At 35.7% G+C, this 17,953-nt stretch overlaps 3 protein-coding genes across 7 annotated transcripts; 1 reads left to right on the forward strand and 2 right to left on the reverse strand.

The window, feature by feature from the left end:
* Positions 1-1,448: 1,448 nt before the first annotated feature.
* LOC145105907 (DNAJ heat shock N-terminal domain-containing protein) lies at positions 1,449-2,815 on the reverse strand. Of its 2 annotated transcripts, none has more exons than XM_079043021.1 (2): positions 2,685-2,815; positions 1,449-2,135 (listed from the first exon to the last, which is right to left on the reverse strand). In XM_079043021.1, exon 2 carries the CDS (start codon positions 2,108-2,110, stop codon positions 1,580-1,582), a length of 531 nt encoding a protein of 176 aa, XP_078899147.1. In that variant the 5' UTR covers positions 2,111-2,135; positions 2,685-2,815; the 3' UTR covers positions 1,449-1,579. The 2 variants fall into 2 exon arrangements, with proteins under 2 accessions (XP_078899147.1, XP_078899111.1); XM_079042985.1 differs by lacking the exon at positions 2,685-2,815 and adding an exon at positions 2,240-2,365.
* Positions 2,816-3,545: 730 nt separating this feature from the next.
* Positions 3,546-6,156, reverse strand: LOC145105650 (uncharacterized). Of its 2 annotated transcripts, none has more exons than XM_079042793.1 (7): positions 5,665-6,156; positions 5,107-5,192; positions 4,855-5,005; positions 4,642-4,749; positions 4,425-4,547; positions 4,086-4,348; positions 3,546-3,992 (listed from the first exon to the last, which is right to left on the reverse strand). In XM_079042793.1, exons 1-7 carry the CDS (start codon positions 5,849-5,851, stop codon positions 3,882-3,884), a joined length of 1,029 nt encoding a protein of 342 aa, XP_078898919.1. In that variant the 5' UTR covers positions 5,852-6,156; the 3' UTR covers positions 3,546-3,881. The 2 variants fall into 2 exon arrangements, with proteins under 2 accessions (XP_078898919.1, XP_078898877.1); XM_079042751.1 differs by having other exon boundaries at positions 5,107-5,195.
* A 4,573-nt stretch (positions 6,157-10,729) lies between these two features.
* On the forward strand, positions 10,730-14,061 carry ORC2 (origin recognition complex second largest subunit 2). 3 transcript variants are annotated; one of them, XM_079042845.1, is made up of 8 exons: positions 10,730-10,850; positions 10,945-11,071; positions 11,820-12,072; positions 12,491-12,597; positions 12,690-12,822; positions 12,910-13,189; positions 13,332-13,559; positions 13,648-14,061. In XM_079042845.1, exons 3-8 carry the CDS (start codon positions 11,944-11,946, stop codon positions 13,845-13,847), a joined length of 1,077 nt encoding a protein of 358 aa, XP_078898971.1. In that variant the 5' UTR covers positions 10,730-10,850; positions 10,945-11,071; positions 11,820-11,943; the 3' UTR covers positions 13,848-14,061. The 3 variants fall into 3 exon arrangements, with proteins under 3 accessions (XP_078898971.1, XP_078899020.1, XP_078899061.1); XM_079042894.1 differs by having other exon boundaries at positions 11,853-12,072; XM_079042935.1 differs by having other exon boundaries at positions 11,924-12,072.
* Positions 14,062-17,953: the final 3,892 nt, after the last annotated feature.

The raw sequence follows: 17,953 nt of genomic DNA on the forward strand, positions 1-17,953 counted from the left end.
GGTTCTAAATGTTATTAAGAACGAGCACAAGATAAAAATGAAGGTCACAAAAGTGAGGATGTTGTAGTAATCGTGTGATATATCTTTATTGTGTAAGGTATTAGAAACAATACTTATAAATACAATAGAAGCGACGTTAATCACATAGAAATAGAAGAAACAAAGATTGTGGTAGTTTCAGAGATATACTTAGGACATAGACAGCAATTTTCAATCCAGAGGATGGAGATGGTCGTTGTAGATTGTGCGAGGAAGAAATAATGTATGATAAAGAAGTTTGAAGATAAGGTAATGTTAATTTTGAATGAGGTTTTTCTCTTTACAAGGACACGAGCTTTGATTAGAGAGTGTGGATGCATAAGATCAAGGTCGTGGAGCAGTACATGAGTAGTCTAGGTGCTAGTTGCTTTTACATTGTGCATTTTGCCTAGTTTTCATTGTTTTTACTTTCAACTTGTTTTGACGATACTTTTCTTCTTAGTTATTACTTGTATGTACCTTTTCTATTTGTATGGTTATATATGTACTTCTCACCATGCTCCTTTTGATTTTCGATCTATTTTTTTTTTGTTTTATTGCTCGTATAGGTGTCTTTTTGCCTTTGTAAAACTCTACTGATTATTTCATTTTTGTGGGTTTGCATTTCACTAATACATAAATAAAGAAACTCTAGTTAAAAGTTTATCTTATTGACTAAGATTAAAATAATGAACTAAAACATGGTTATGTGATATGCATTCTATTATGTAATATTCCTTACAAACACAACACAAAACAAATCATAGTGACCGAAATCAAAATTATTAATCTAAATAATTGCTACCAATAAGCAAAATAAACTAAGAGATGATTACAAAATAGAGATAATGACTTGAAAGGGTAACAAACGTTCAATTAGTTCATATGTAGCCACTGGAACTTTTTTTCGTGTTTGATTTACCCATGAATTATTTGAAATGTTCACATTTTACCCTTATGACTGGTTGTAACCGATCATAAAGAGTAAAATATGAACAATTTCAAATAATTCAGTGGTAAATCAAGCACGAAAAAAAATCCAGTGACTAAATATAAACAAAATGGAAATGATATGGATTATCATGATCAGTTGCAACCACAAAACACACTATGGACCTCTAAAACCAAGACACCCTATAATATAATATGACCGACATAAATTTGTTTTTGATGTGAAAGTTCAGACAAAGTTATAACCACATAATAGCATATTATGAACCTCTAAAAATAATGCATCCCCCAAACTTGAAGCTCCACTACCAATTGTTGGGAAAATGGTCTCAAAACTTCTCAACAAAGCATTCAATAAAAATAAATAAATAAATAAACATGTACAAGTACTATGAATCAAACCCCAGTTGGGGCCAAATTCGGGGGGACTAGCAAGCTGCAATTAAGCACCAGAATCCAACTCATTTCATCACAACCTATAAGGTACACATACATTCTATATTCACTTCAACACATGTTAACACAACAATAATCTCCTTCTCGGTTTCAAAAATGGTTTATTACAATCGACTCCTATCTGAATCAAAATCATGAATCAATGGCCACAAATTTAAGGCCGAGTATCTTTATTGATCACTAAACGGATTTTCAAAGAACAAGAAGTGCAAGGTAGCAAGATTGATGTCACCGAAGCACCATCATGTGCTTGTAATAATATCTTCTCACCTTCTTTTATCAATATTTCAAATCCCATCTCTCTCAACTCCAAAGAATCAAGTGAGAAGTAATCACCACACCTACACTGATAAAAAAGCTCCACCACATCACCGCTAGTTTCCATTGCCAAATCCTCTAACTCAACCTCATCTGCAGTTAACTCATCATGTCTTGAAACCCGAAGCTCCTGGTCATATAATGCCCGTGATTTAACATCTCCTAGGATTTCCCAAGCTGTTTGGATATGGAGAAATTGAGATCCCAGATCTCGGTGGTTGGAAATGGAAGTGTTTTGTAACTTATCTGGATGGGAAGTGAGAAGAGCTGATCGATAGCTTGATCGGATTTCTTCATGGGTTGCATCTTCTTTCACATTCAGAATGTTGTAGTGAGTTTGAATGATTGGATTGTTAGCTAATTGCATGGTTGGATAATGCAAAAGTTTTTTTCTGCAAGATAACAAACAAGTTTTAGTATACCACATCATATCATATACATGTTATCGAATCTCATGTTTCTTTGATATTTGCAGATATTCAGCCATGAAATTAACCTCAACATTTACAACACGTGGATGCAAACTATCTCTTACTTGAACCTTGTTGTAATTTGAAACCATCAATTTCACTATTCACTACCTCCTTCGTTCCCTCTTGGCCCTCACCAGCATCACTCGGTTTCAAATCAATATGTTGTTATCTTGAAATTCAATTCGGTTCTGATTATCCAACAGGGATGCATTTACCAAATCCCTCATATCGCTTTCATTCTTGTCAATCCGTGCTTTCAACAAAACGAGCATTCGTTTCCCTATTATCAATTTCTCTTATGTCGTTAACAGCAACATTGGGTTTTTCAATTTCCAAATACACAATTTGTGCGATTTAAGAAACCAACTATGTATCACTCATTCCACTTATTAACAGCAACAATTCGTGCAATTGAGGAACCAGATACGCATTATTGAGCAAAAATCAACAAGAGAGAATAATGTTTACCTGTTTGATCGATCAAGAAACACAGCAGAACTTCAAAAAGGGGGAGGAGCAGTTCCTTCAAGATGTTATAATAGATTGATGTTAAGAAGATCGTATATGAGGACTGAGGAGGAGGGTTAAAACGAACGATTGTAAGAAGAATAGGTATTTTAATCTGTGAGAACAATCGATTGATATAGGGTTTTGAGGGTATTGCTTAATTTTGCTTAAAAGAACCTTAACAACGATTAGGTATTTTACAGGTTTTTAGTAAAAAAAAATTAATAATTGAATTCCAGTTCCGGTTAGGGCTTAACCCACTTAGTTAAAATGCTTATGAACCAATCCCATTGAGTTCAGCGGAATTACAAGTTAGGGCTTAACCCACTTAGTTAAAATGGAGGTTTCAATCTAAGAACTAACTAAATGGTCATGGCTTCAATCCCTCAGAAAAAAAAAATTATTATTATTATTTGTCGTTTAAAAGAAAAATTATTCACAGCCAAATCGTAGTCGTCCCTAAAACATCAAAATTACAAATAAATACATTAAAAATGACTAACTTACCAACAAATTTCTCGACACCCTATAAATTTAGTAATTTCATTTGGCTTATTTACTTCGTCATTTAACATACCATCAAATTCAACGGTTTTATTGAAACATCACACACACGTTATTTGAATGTGACTATTCAATGTGGTTATTTCGATTTCAACAATCAAATTGAGATACTTACATAATCATTTGACTACTTTTTTGCTACTTAGCACGTTCAACTCAAATATCAATGCAAATTTCAAAACATGATTTTCACTTCATATTTCAGCAAATTTCTTAATGATAAGGAAGTTATAAAACATAAATCATTATACAGAGGACTTGGAGAAACAATCCCAAACACCATGAATTCCCATTCTCAATTTGTAAAATGTTTCAAATTACACTCAAAAAGAGCAAAGCCTTTTGGCATTGCCCCAACTATCTTAACCTTCTCTTTTCAGCTCTAGTCTTTTTCACTAGCAAGGTCCACAAATACAAATTAGTTCAAAACTTTCAGGTAAAAGAGCACAAGTCACCAAAACTGCATTCATACAGATACAGAAACAAATACAGATACAGATACAGATACAGATGTAAGCCTTCAATATGCAAACAATGAGTTCCTCTGTTGATTGGTATTCAGACAAATTGTAAATAAAAGCTTCCTGTAATCATTCAAGAACTTATAACACCCGAAACCCAAGGAACAACCAAAGGTGCATTCGGATGATTTCTTCTGTAACTTTCTGAATATTTATCCTTAAAGCTCACTTTCGGCGTTTCTGCCTGCATAATCATATATCATGGAAATAATATAAAAACTATTCTCAACTTTTACATCTTAGATAAAAACAACTTAAGAGATAATGAAGAACTTACATATTTAAGCCAGCATTCTTCAAGTTTATGTTGGTATATATCTGGTGAATGACATCCTTCTTCAGCAGGACAATAAACCCAAATATTACATTTCATTTCACCAGGTCTTGCATTTTTAGCCTGATTTAAACAAGCCTGACAACATTCATATGCACTTTCTTTCTGATGAGTCAACCCCCATTTGACTGCTTGACCACCATAGTCTGTATGAAGCTCTGTATTACACTCAGGAGGCAACCTCCTCCCAGCTAAGATGCTATCATCTGACAATTTTTTAACTCAATTATTACATAAATTCAAATTCCCAAATAACAAAAAGATGTAATAAATAATAATTACCAAAATCATCTTCACCCTCGGGCTTGTCATTATGTTCATTGTTGATGACATTAACCGGTATCCAAAGCCCAATTTCATGTGATAACTCAGTCCAATTGAACTCCAACACTCTTGCAAGAATACCTATAAACATGTCACATGTGATCTTGTTATGTTTTTTTTTTTTTTTTTTTTTGACTAAATGCTGAAAAGAATGACTTAATAGATTTTGTAAGACCTGCTTCATCTGGTAGGATTGTTGAATTTGACTTTGAGGTTTTCCTTTGACCACTAGTAATTGTTTTGACTTCCTTTAGTTTTTGCAACCTCCAGCCTTCAACTGCTTCTGTAAGGAAAAACGTTTTTTTATTTCATTTCAGCATTTGTCCAAAACAAGTAGTGTAGTGTAGTGTAGATACATATAGTTAAAAGTTACTGAATATAAAGTTACCATGCTGTAAAGTTGAGTTAGCACCACCATTCTGATTCAATCCACTCAGTAGTTCTATGATCTCATTAGTTAACTTCTGTTTCAATGGCTGTGGTAATTCAACCATGTCCTCCTCCTCTCTTCTATCAACTTTTTGTTTGATTAGTTTAACCTTTAACCAACAAAACACACCAAAATTTTGCAAACTTCATCAATTCAGAGCAAAAAATGGATAATTAAATTCAACAATTGAAAAAATAGAAAGAATTTTACCGTTTCAATGAGCTTTCTAGGTTCAGATTGCTTTCGTATCCGCATTGATTCTTCCATATTTCTAATTTGATCTGGAGTGTAGGTAACTGCTGTACACCAGAACACATACCAAACTTATTACTAATCAGTTTGGAAATCTTGGATCTTCTAGGGATTAATAAACCCCCAAATTGTGAATGCTCAATCAAGTACATAAAGAACAAAGTCCACGACTAGGTTTTATCTATACTTTTTGAAGATTGCGAAATAATCAAAAAACAATCTCTATAACTAGATTTCATCTTCATCTAAACATTGCAGACTGATCACTTAATTGCACAAATGAAAACTTCACAACTAGGTTTCATCTACACTAAGTTGTGCAATGATCAACAAAATGAACAAAAACAAACTCTACAAATAGGTTCCGTAAAACAGACACGAATTGAACCGAATAAGAGTATGATCAGTTTTGATACAAAAATTAAAGGCGATTATAAGCAACAAATTTCAGAACTGGGGTTAAATACATTAACGCTAAATCGAGATTTTAGGGAGAAAACAAATTGAAGCAATTACCGCTGTGTGAATCTCGATATGAGTAGGAGTAAAGAGAAGTATAAAGATTCTGAAAAACGTAAAGAGCAACAACAATGTTGATGGAACATATGATAACAGTGGTCCTCTTATACGAACAACATTTGGGTACTCCTCTTCCGCCTCTGCCATTATTCGAATAATTATAATCTAACTCCGCCCTTCCCATCTTCCAACCTCTTCCTCTTCTTCTTCAACTTCGTCTTCATTCCATCATCACACACAAATCTATCTATCTCTCTCCTTCCCTCCTTGTGTGTATATTCAAACCAGTTTCTCTAGATTTAATTCCTTTCTTGTGTGTGTATGCACAGACTGTGTGTGTGGCGGATCAATCAACAAATACAAATACAAATCAAAATCAAATCGATTTCTAAATTAGGGACTGCCGAATGACTTTTATGGGGATCTATTTGATTCTAAAAGCAGATAAAACGATTTCTTCAGGAAATAGAAAGAAACAATAAAAATTAGAAAGTGCTCTCCTTCTTTTTCGCAAAAAATAGGGTAAATTACATGAATGGTCGCTGTAGTTTGGTGTAATCGGCATATTTATTCTTAACTTCTTTTTTTAATAAGATCATCCCTATATTTTATTTTTGTTTCATATTTGGTCCTTGTATGACTTAAAATAACTATTTTACCCTCAATATTATTTTTTGATTTATTTTGTAATTTAGTTTTAATTATTATATAAATTAATTCATTAAATAAACTCACATCACCCCCAACTAAAACCCCAACCCCATACCTTCCTTTACCTTTTATGTATCTGAGATTGTCTCTCTTTCCTAAAAGTCATCATCGGTCTCCAACACCACCATTCTCCCCATCGTTAAAGTTAAATCAATACCTCTCTACCCAATAATTGAATCCTAGCCCTTATCTCTTCCTACCCCTGTATCTCTACCTTCCCTACAATGGTCTCGTCGAAAAAGAAATTGTTGACGGCGACTGTGGAATCACGAACCATGTCCACAACTCTAATATTGATTTGCACTCTCACATGTATAGTGATTCGATTTGCATTATGTTTTCTTTTAACGTAACATTATTTATTCATTTTCGCCATCATTGGTTGGGTTTGGTGGTCAGAGCATCGCCGACATTGGGAAAAAGAAAAGTGAGTGAGAGTGTAAAGGAACTAAAGGTGGCATCAGGTTACTACATCGATGATGATTTGTGTAACGTTTCAAATTTTAACCCAAATTTTCTTTTAAATTAATAAGTAAATCATTCAAAAACATCTTCATAAAAGGACTAAGGTTGTAAATCATTCCAAAACACCATCGAGCCATAGTGTAAAAATATATTGAATATCATAACAACGGAAATCTATTGAAAAAAATAATGATGCGAGCATCGTACAATCAAACAGAAGCCTTTCCTAAATCATAGGAACTATCTGAAAAATATTAAATCAACAACCATAAGCATAAACTTTAGTGAGTTCCCCTGAAATACAACATACCACAATATACATACAACGCATACAAACAAAGACTTTTTTACTCTAGTACCGATCTACTTGAACAAATAGTGACTAATGGCTCTGGTGTACATCTAGTCATGATGACTAACAACTCTAGTGCATGTCTAGTCATCCCAACAGTTAACGGCTCTAGTGCGCGTCTAACCCTGATACAAATAGGCTAGGCTCTCGGCTCTAGTGTCGATCCACTGTCAACTCCTCAAACATAACATGTCGACATATCATACAATCAAACAATCAACATGCAAAAGACTATACTGACCTACTTGCATAACAAACATACTACAATGTATCTACACTACAACATACTACAGGGGATACATACTGTAACACATAGTATAGTGATATAACTCACTTAAATCAATAAGTTGAACAGTCACGCACTCGCTACACGAAGAATTAGCAACATGACCATATAAGGTAAAATCGGAGGTCATCACTAGTCAACAACTAATTCCTCAAAGTTTGAACAAAAGTCAAAAATCAAACTATCAAAGTTAACGGTCGTTCAATGACCATTAACCAGATGCACTGCGAAACACTACGTGATAAAATAATCGTGAATCAGCCTAAAGATCGCGTCGCGATCCCAGGCTTGTCACACCGTGCAAACGGGCTTAACAACCTTCTCCTTAAAGACTTAATCTTGTAAGTGCATAGGTCTAATTTTTCAAATATGAATATGCTGATGGTCTTAATGCATAAAATTTCCAACTTTATCCATAACCATGGCTCAATCACCCATAAAACTAAACCTTAAGTCCATAAACCTACTTGAAATGCCAAATCCAACTGCATGGCTCAAGGAGAGCACATACATGGCCTTTTTATCTATCATGAAGGGTTTAGAAGCATAAAAACATCAGCACCAAGTTCTGGAGTTCCTGAAACTTCAAGATCATCAAGACTTTGGGACCAAAATGCTATATACACAACTAAAAACCTAGATCTAGCATGAAAAAGTCTTAAATGTTAGATCTTGGAGACTTACAGAGCGAGATGGGGCCACAAGAAGGTAGATTACTTCCATGGGCGGATCTAATGAAGATCCCGGGGTAGCCCGAGATATCCCTCAAATTTTTTTTTCCAGTAGTGTAATTTTTTTTTTTGGAAAATTTCGCTTTACATATTAAGTGATAAAATCATCCGAAAATCATTGATAAAATCAAAAGAATCATTGACATAATCAAAACCGCATGACATTAGGAAACTAATTAAGTTAAGAAACTATCTCTTAAATTCTAAAAAGTAAAACCAAAAATCTAGTTAGAGATACAAAATTCTTACCTCAAAGATTTGGGTTTAAGAAAACAATAAAGAACCAGAAATTTTGACGGCGGGAAACGTCCAAATCTCACCGGAGTAATGCTGCCACCTGTTGCCCAACTGCGTCTTCCCCACCGGTCACTGTCGCCAATCGTCGGACCACTCCGTCATCGGACCATGGCTTTTTCGTCTCACTCTCTTTTCTTCGTGTTCGCCAACCCTTTCCGATAATCTGATATCCTCTCCACTCTTTGGTCTCCGCAAAAAATTAAGAACAGTCTGATATTTTTTTCTTGTTTCGTTTCTCTCTCTTTACTATGTTTCTTTTTCTTTTACTCTCTCTACCTGTTTCTTTTATGTTTGATGGAGTTTAAGATTAGATATAGTTGATGCTGATAAGTTATTTTATCAATGATAACATTATATATATATATATATATATATATATATATATATATATATATATATATATAAATGTTATCATTGATAAAATAACTTATCAACATTATATATATTAAAAAGTAACTCCATTTATTTGAAGAAAGAAAATGAAAAGAAAGCTATTTTTTTCTAGTGGATTTTCAATGATATTAAAATAGAAAAACATAAATACAATTTATGTGAATGATTATAAAAATTATGATAATCTAATTGATACATTTTAACTAAATAAAAAAAAATTATTCGTATTTTACCGTTTTACTATTTTTGTTTGTAAACCATAACCCTAAAGACTAGATTGCACTTCACAACCTCATATTGGTATTATTTATTGCTTTTTAGACTTGTAGTAATGTACTGTGCAAAAAGAATATGTAAGCGATTAAACACTAAAGCGAATATACTTGTATATTAATATATAACTAGAAAGGTTACCCCCGCTACGCGGGGGCAAAAGCTTTCAATGTTGTTTGCGAATCGATAAATATGACAGACGTAGAAAGTGCAATGATAAAAAGCCCGGGCTTTGCCCCAGACCGTTTTTTTCATGTTTTTCTGAAAAAATGTAAAAGTTTTGACTGCAAGGACCAGAAGTGTCAAAATGGCTAAAGAATTAAAGGGGATAGGAATTAGCAACTTTTTAGAAAATGATCAAAGTTGTCAAACCGTTAAAGTTTTGTGGCCAAACTTTAAATATTAAAAGGTTCCTAAAAAGTGTAAAAATATTGATTGTAAGGACCAAAAGTGTCAAAATGGTTAAAGAATGAGGAGCAAAGTTGCCAAAAAACATCCAATTTTTATGAAAAAATGTAAAAGTTTTGACTGCAAAGACCAGAAGTGTCAAAATGGCTAAAGAATTAAAGGGGTAGGAATTTGCAACTTTTTAGAAAAGGGATCAAAGTTGTCAAACCGTTAAAGTTTTGTGGCCAAACTTTAAATATTAAAAGGTTCCTAAAAAGTGTAAAAATATTGGTTGCAAGGACCAAAAGTGTCAAAATGGTTAAAGAACGAGGAGCAAAGTTGCCAAAAAACATCCAAATTTATTATTCCTAACTTTGAAGCCCAATAATAATACAGGGACCAATTCTGCCAAAAAATGACAAGTTTACTATTCCTTTTCTTCATAACTTTAATATATACTAGAAAGGTTACCCCGCTACGCGGGGGCCATAAGCTTTCAATGTTGTTTCTGAATTGATAAATATGACAGACATAGAAAGTACAAGGATGAAAAGTCTGGGCTTTGCCCCAGACAAAAAATGTAAAAGTTTTGACTGCAAGGACCAGAAGTGTGAAAATGGCTAAAGAATTAAAGGGGTAGGAATTAGCAACTTTTTAGAAAAGGGATCAAAGTTGTCAAACCGTTAAAGTTTTGTGACCAAACTTTAAATATTAAAAGGTTCCAAAAAAGTGTAAAAATATTGATTGCAAGGACCAAAAGTGTCAAAATGGGTAAAGAATAATGAGCAAAGTTGCCAAAAAAACATCCAAATTTAGTATTCCTAACTTCCAACAATAATACAGGGACCAATTCTGCCAAAAAAATGGGAAGTTGAATGGAACACAAACAAAAGGAAATGAATAAATTAATTAAAGAAGTACAGGGACCGGATATGTAAATCAAGGGATCAAACCTGGACAAAGTATGTCAACTTTACTATTCCTTTCTTCCACACTTTAATATATATATAATAATGGAATTAATTAAAATCATAATATATTATTTATTCGGGCTTTAATATAATAAAAATAATAAATAACTTGCATGTGAGCTTCACACACACATACACACTTGAATCAATCTTTAGGATATCGGGTAGAAAATTGAACTATAAAAAAGGAAGAAACTGAACCGTGTATGGTGTGGTCGACGTTGTGAAAAGGCGTTTGTGGTCAAAGATGGAGGTGTGGCGGAAGATGTAGTGGTACCGTAAATGTTTCAGATTAAATTTCATAATCTCCCAATTTGGTAAATATTTTCAAAATTATACCATTTGATGAATATTTTTGTAAAACTCCTTTTAAGCTAATAAAACCTAACGTACGACTCCAATACAATACAGCTCGCCTCTCTCGTCTGCTCTCACTATAGATTCCCTCCCCTGCTCGCCGCCGTATGCCGTCGCCAAAGCCACCGGCCGGTGACCTTCGATAGCCACAGCTACATCGTCGCACCCCACCCCACCCCAGGTTCCATTTTTCTGCTTTCTTTCTTCCTCTTTTTCTGGTTTCTTTTGAAATCGCCAATCTTGATATCAATTGATACCTTTTTTCAAGGTTATCAGTTGATGCTGGTGTTATTATCAATTTATGTTGTCTATTTCTTCCTTTTTTTTTTTTCTGTCTTCGATAGCCACAGCTACTTGTTTGCTGCCACTGAGTTGCTACTTGTTTGTTGTTCATAAATGGTATCTGTAAAAAAGAGAATGCGTTTGTTGTTCATATATGATATCTGAAGTGTACAGTGTTCTTTATCTTGAATTAGATGATTGAATTTGTGATGTTAAGGCTCATATGTATGATGGTTTTTGATCTGAGTTGGGATGTTTGGCCTTGCAGGCAAGCTGTTTGATCAAATGCCTTAGAGGAATGTATATATTACTCTCTTAATATGCGTGTTTCCCCTGTTTTTTTGGTTCATGTTTTTATAATCATAACCGGCAGGAAGCCTTTTTGGCTCATGTTTTTAGTTGTAATAAAAAAATAAGTCAAAAGGAAGTTCTTTTTGGTCCTTTTATACATATAAACATTTTCTTGCTAAAAACTAAGAAATGTTTATTAGCTTATAGGCAAAATTAAAAAATATTTATTAGCTTATAGTGTTTTTACAAATTAATCCAAACATTTCTATGACTAGACTATTTTGAGTTTTGACACCTCTATAAACTTTCTATTTTACTGTTGCGTTTGATAAGAAAATTATTATTAAATTGCATAGATAAATGGACACTGAATTTTATCTAAGTCATAGATAAAATGGCGGGAAACAAAGGATAACTAGGGCACACTTCTCTGCCGATTGATCCGCTTCCCTCATAGCAGATACTCGGGTTCTCAACAAAATGGAGGAAATTGATATCGATGAAGAGGAGTTCGGATTTTCAAGAAATTATTTCTTAGCAAAAGAGTCTGGAAAGTCGGGGAAGAAATCAGCCAGAAAGCTTTCCGAAATTGATCTTGTTGATGAACAGGTTCTCTATTCTCTAATCTCCTTAACTTGCTTCATCTAATGAGTGATAATGTACTTATTCCTTTATATAAAAACTCGCCTTTTCATTTTTGGTGTCAAACCTAGTAGTGAATGGAAAATTTGTATGGATTTTGTAGCAAATATAACGAAGTCGAGAGCTAATGCACCTGGGAATGTTTCTTGAAAAATTTAAAATTCTTGCAATTTGTTGATGAAAATAAACATTTAAAGCGATGAAACCCCTTGTTTAAATCGAGGCATTTGATGTTAAATAACAAAACTCGTATTTTCTCAAATACGAATCCGATATGCGTTATAATCCATAGAGACTTAGGGATAAAATAGTATTTTTACATCCAAAATCAAAGAATGACTCTTTTTAGGGAAAGCATGAGAAAGAAATTAAACTGTGAATGCAGGAACTTCGAGCTGAGGTGTCTAACATTGAGCCAAAGCATGAGAAAGAAATTGCTTCATTGATAAATAGTTACAAAAGTCAGTACAATGACTGGGTTTTTGAGTTGAGGTACACATTTCCATGTCAATCCTTATTCTAGTATATATATGTGTGGTGTTTACGAAGGCTAAATAAATGTTTTCCTTTTTCAACTGTTACAGGTATGGTTTTGGTCTTCTAATGTATGGTTTTGGATCTAAGAAGAGTTTGATTGAAGATTTTGCTTCAACAGCCTTAACTGAGTACAGTGTGATTGTTGTTAATGGATATCTTCAGTCAATCAATCTTAAACAGGTATGTTGTTAAGTTGTCATTTTCCAGATGAAGTCTTACTAAAGACATATAATTGAAACATTTTTTTTTGTATAATGAAAACTGCAGGTTGCCACTACAATGGCTGAAGTAGTATGGGAACAATTAAAAGGGTTGCATGATAAAGATGAACAGCCATTTGATTCGAGGTCAATGGATGATGTTATTGGTTTTCTTGATGGGCCCCACCCGTACACAGAAGAACAAGAATGTTTAGTGTGTCTTGTGATTCACAATATTGATGGGCCTGGATTGCGTGATTCCGATTCTCAACATCTTCTATCAAGAATTGCTTCTTGTTCCCATGTTCGTATTGTTGCTTCCATAGACCATGTGAATGCACCTCTATGTAAGCTGCTTGTAAATGAGAAGGGCATTCATGTCTTTTTACACATTCCACCTTTTACAAATTGCAATATTTTGTCCCATGGCCAACTTGTTCTATTCTGTCGTGTCATGTCATTTTAATCTGCATCGATTTTTGATGACAGTGTGGGACAAGAAAATGGTTCATGTGGAGTTCAATTGGTGTTGGCATCATGTGCCTACTTTTGCAGCATACAAGATTGAAGGAGTCTTTCATCCTCTTATTCTTGCTCATGGTGGCACCTCTCAAACTGTAAAAACAGCTTCAATTGTCTTACACAGTTTGACACCAAATGCTCAATCTGTCTTCAAAGTTCTTGCACAACATCAATTAGCCCATCCTGATCAAGAAGGTACTTACTTACTTCCTTAACTTTCTCTTTACCAAATTCATGCAACAAAATTGTTTATTTCTTATTCTTATGTTTAATTACAATTCAGGAATGCCGATTGATACATTGTTCACTAGCTGTAGAGAGCGGTTTCTGGTGAGCAGTCAAGTGACATTGAATTCCCATTTGACCGAATTCAAAGATCACGAATTGGTCAAAATCAGAAGACACTCTGATGGACAAGATTGCCTCTACATTCCTCTCTCCAAAGATGCACTTGAAAAACTTGTGCTTGAGATCAACCAATAAGAGCTTTCTGCAACCCCTGTGCTGACCCATACTGTCCTGCCCAAAAACAACTAATAAGGTTTCTTGTCAGTTGAATGATTTCGGAAGGACACGATTAATTTAGGTGTCATGTGCACTTCCTGAAAAGGAGGCACACGAATTGTAACGATTCATTATGTTTGAAATACTTGTTCAGATTATCTGTTTTTGATTTATGACCTACTTTTTAGTTAAATACTTATATAAATTGTGTATTTTGTTAATTTGTGTTTAAAGAGACGTTTAATAAAATAATTTGATTTATACTCTAATTAAAAAAACAAAATATTATAGCTTTTTCATAATGACATCAATTAAAAAAATCAAGTCTATCAGCTTTTTATCTCTAGGTTATATCTGCAATGATAGAAGGTCAACGTGATCACAATAACAACAAATGTTCAAAACTCATTTTAGGGTTTTTGTCATAAAAGCCCCTAACTTTACACAAAAAAACCGGTTATGCCCAAAGTCGTTTTTTTTTTTGCCACAGATGCCTCTATTATCGGAAAATTGGTTCACTTTTGCCCCTTAGCCAGATTTAACCTTCTGGGGCAGTCACCTTTGTCATAGAAGCTCTTATATTTACTTATCACCTCCACACCAACACCGCCATCAACCACATACAAACCACCATCACCACTACTACCTTCCATCATCCACCACCACCCAACGTCACCCTTATCCCTCCATCACAGAAACCCATCATCACACCACCATCATCTTCTCCACTCAAACACACATACTGAAACACAAACATACACACATTCAAGCAAGAATTCAGAACTCAAAGAAGATTTCCAAAACCACTCAAACAAGGAAATGATTTTCAGAACTAAAGACAATTCAGAAACACAATTCAGAACTAAAACAAGAAGAATTCAAACACAATTCAGAAATCAAACAAGATTTTGGAAACGAGACTTTGGATCAAAGCAAACCCTAAACCCCTTCTATTTTTCATCGTCTTCTTCGGCTGTTGCTTATCCATTATCACACATGCCTGAAATCGATAACCCAATACCATAAGCCACCACACAAACACCTTAAAACCACCATTAACCTCCATTACAACCACTTTTCACCAACCTCCACAAACCTTCAATAATCGACATTTCAGCTACCATTGTCTTCTCCCTACCCTGTTCACGCACACAAAGACTTCTAGTCATCGCCATAGCCCCTTCAAGTTAAATCGAAGAGGGTATGGTGCGATTCGAATCAGAAAGAGAAGGGGATAAAGGTGCGATTGAAATCTTTTGTTGTTACATACCTGCGTGAGGGAGAAAGAAACACGAAAGTTTCACTCTAGGATGGGCCAAATGCTGCTAAGGTATCGCCGTTTGAGAGGAAATAGTGAGAAGCACTAAACGAATCAGAGTTCTTTCGATGGAGGCGGCTAGGATTTCGTCTGTTGGAGGCAGATATGGGTTCATCTGATGGAGGATGCTAGGGTTTTATCTGGGGGGGTTGGTGGTGAAGGCAGAGAGGGTGTTGGAGATGATGACCATCGGAGGTCGTGAAGGCATGTAGCTAGGGTTACACAAGAAAATAAAGCTGCGATTTTTGGGTGATTGTAATGGTGAAGTCGTAGAGGGTGAAGGCATGTAGCTAGGGTTACACAAGAGGGGATGTTGCCGGAGACAAGCCTGAAGGTGGTGGTGGTGATGATGACGCCTGGCGTTGGTGGTTGTGAGCAGCCACCAAGTTTTTGTTAAGAAGGATCAAGTGAGTAGATGACCGGCCACCTGGTGTTAACCTGATAAAAAGTCATAAGTGGTAAAATTTGCTCAAATGTTAGGCATTAATGAACATAAATTTGTACTTTGGGCATAACCAACTATTTTGTGTAAAATTAGGGGCTTTTATGACAAAACCCCCTCATTTTATTGTATTTTTTAGCCCTATTTCTCAGTTGCAAAATCGAAACATTAAATGAGAAAAAAAATTGGTTTAAGTATAGGAGACCATTACTTTAGGCCTAATTCGGGGGATTTGGATCCCACTTCGTCGCTAAAAAAATAAAAAAATGGTTAATTATTATATTTGAGAATTGATTTTGTCTTTGATTTAATTTAATAAGAATTAATGATATTGACTATTCTACTAAATTAATTTACACTTGTTCCTGAAGGATAACAAAATATTGCTTCCTAGGCGCCTAAATTAAATGATCCATTGTCACGTATACGAACCGTTTCATATAGAACTCATCATCATCCAATAGAAACCTACGATATAAATATTAAAGGCTAAGACTAAATATTAAAGGCTAAGACTACAGGGAGTCAGACGTCAACAAGCTTCGCTAGGAGGTTGCTACGTATGCTGAACACCGCCCTCTGGCGCGCCAGGATGCTCGCCACCAGCAACTCATTAAGAGTTCAACGAAAGGAGATAGAAAGGGTTGGAATGATTTGATTGACTGTTTGTAACATCCGAATTTCCAGGTATCATAATTTAAGTATTTATTTTTGAGTTAAGAAGAGGGACTCGACGAGTTGACGCCTAAACTCGTCGAGTAGGATCGCGACAGATGACTCGGATTAATGAAGGGACTCGACGAGTCCGCGCTGTGGACAGAAACCCTAAATCTTTGGGCCTGAGCCCTATTTAAAGGCACTTATGGCCTTCAATTGCAGCTACCTTTCCAGAAGAGAGAACCCTAGCGAGTTTGAGTGTGTAGAGTGAGAGGAAGAGCTATCTTGAGCTTTTTGGTGTGATTTTGCAAAGGAGGAGAAGAGTTCCAGCAAGAAGGACCAGAGGAGGTTGTTGTTCTGAGTTAGTCAAGCAAGGAGCTTCATTCTGAGGTACCAAATCGAACCCCTCTTCTTCCCTATTGTGTAGATTCCATTTTTGGGGTTAGGGCTTGAATCACTTCATTTTTGGGGTCTTGAATGCATCAAATCCCTCTTCCTAGTTATGTTATTGATCTGGACCTTTCTAGGTCCATAGAGCCAGAGAGTATGAAGCTTTAGTCAAGTAATCATAGGGTTTTGAAGCTAGGAAGCATTAATGGGGTTTATATGGTATATAATGCAAGATACACCATGCATGGACTCCAAGTTCAGACCTTTACGTGATTTTTTAGGTGTTAGAAGGCCAAATCTATAAGTTAGAGAAACAGATCTGACCTCAGAAGGTCACATGAGTAATGCCATGGAGGAAACTCGTCGAGTCCATGAGAGGACTCGACGAGTCGGATCGGGTTGCCCCGCGATTCGTGATCAGAGGTAACCCGTCGAGTGAAAGGTTAACTCGACGAGTCGAGTGAGGCCTTAGGAGGATTCAGAGGACACACATGGACTCGCCGAGTCACCCGAGTGCACTCGACGAGTCTGGTCAAAGTTGGACCATTGACTGGAGTGGACATCTGTTAACCTTGGGGGTTTGGTCAAACTGATTCACGAGAGGCCATGAAAGGGTAGAATGATCTTCTACCCATTCTTTAGAGATGTGAACATGAGGAGAGTATTGATTAGAGATATTATCATTTTGATAGGCGGAGGCTAGGTCGGGGATATCAAGCACGAGAGTTTGCTAGACATCATACGAGGTGAGCCTCCTCACTATACATTACCTAGAGTGGTATCTATGTGCAGACCGGAGGGTCCTATGTGTTATGTGTATGTTTGAGATTATGTGCATTGTGATATTTGTATGCTATGTATTATAAAGACCGGACCGGAGGGTCCAACGACTTACGAGGCCAGAGGGTCCTCGAGTAGACCGGACCGGAGGGTCCAACGATTTAGACCGGACCGGAGGGTCCAACGAGCTAGACCGGACTGGAGGGTCCAACGAGCTACGGGACTGGAGGGTCCCGCTGAGACACAGTGACCGGAGGGTCATACCGAGTCATAGCCTCGAGTGGCTTATGTGCTGTATGTGGTATTTTGGGGAACTCACTAAGCATTTATGCTTACCGTGTTATGTGATATGTGTTTCAGGTACTACCGAGGATCGCGGGAAGGCGCCGGCATGATTTGTACACACTGACAGAGGATTTTGTATTAGAGATTATGGGATATGTTCTACCGTGATAACATTTGATACACTGAGTTGAGATGATTTATATGAGATATGTT

Source organism: Lactuca virosa, chromosome 1, assembly GCF_052849685.1.
Source record: "Lactuca virosa cultivar CGN04683 chromosome 1, Lactuca_virosa_CGN04683_v6, whole genome shotgun sequence".
NCBI classification, from domain to species: Eukaryota; Viridiplantae; Streptophyta; class Magnoliopsida; order Asterales; family Asteraceae; genus Lactuca; species Lactuca virosa.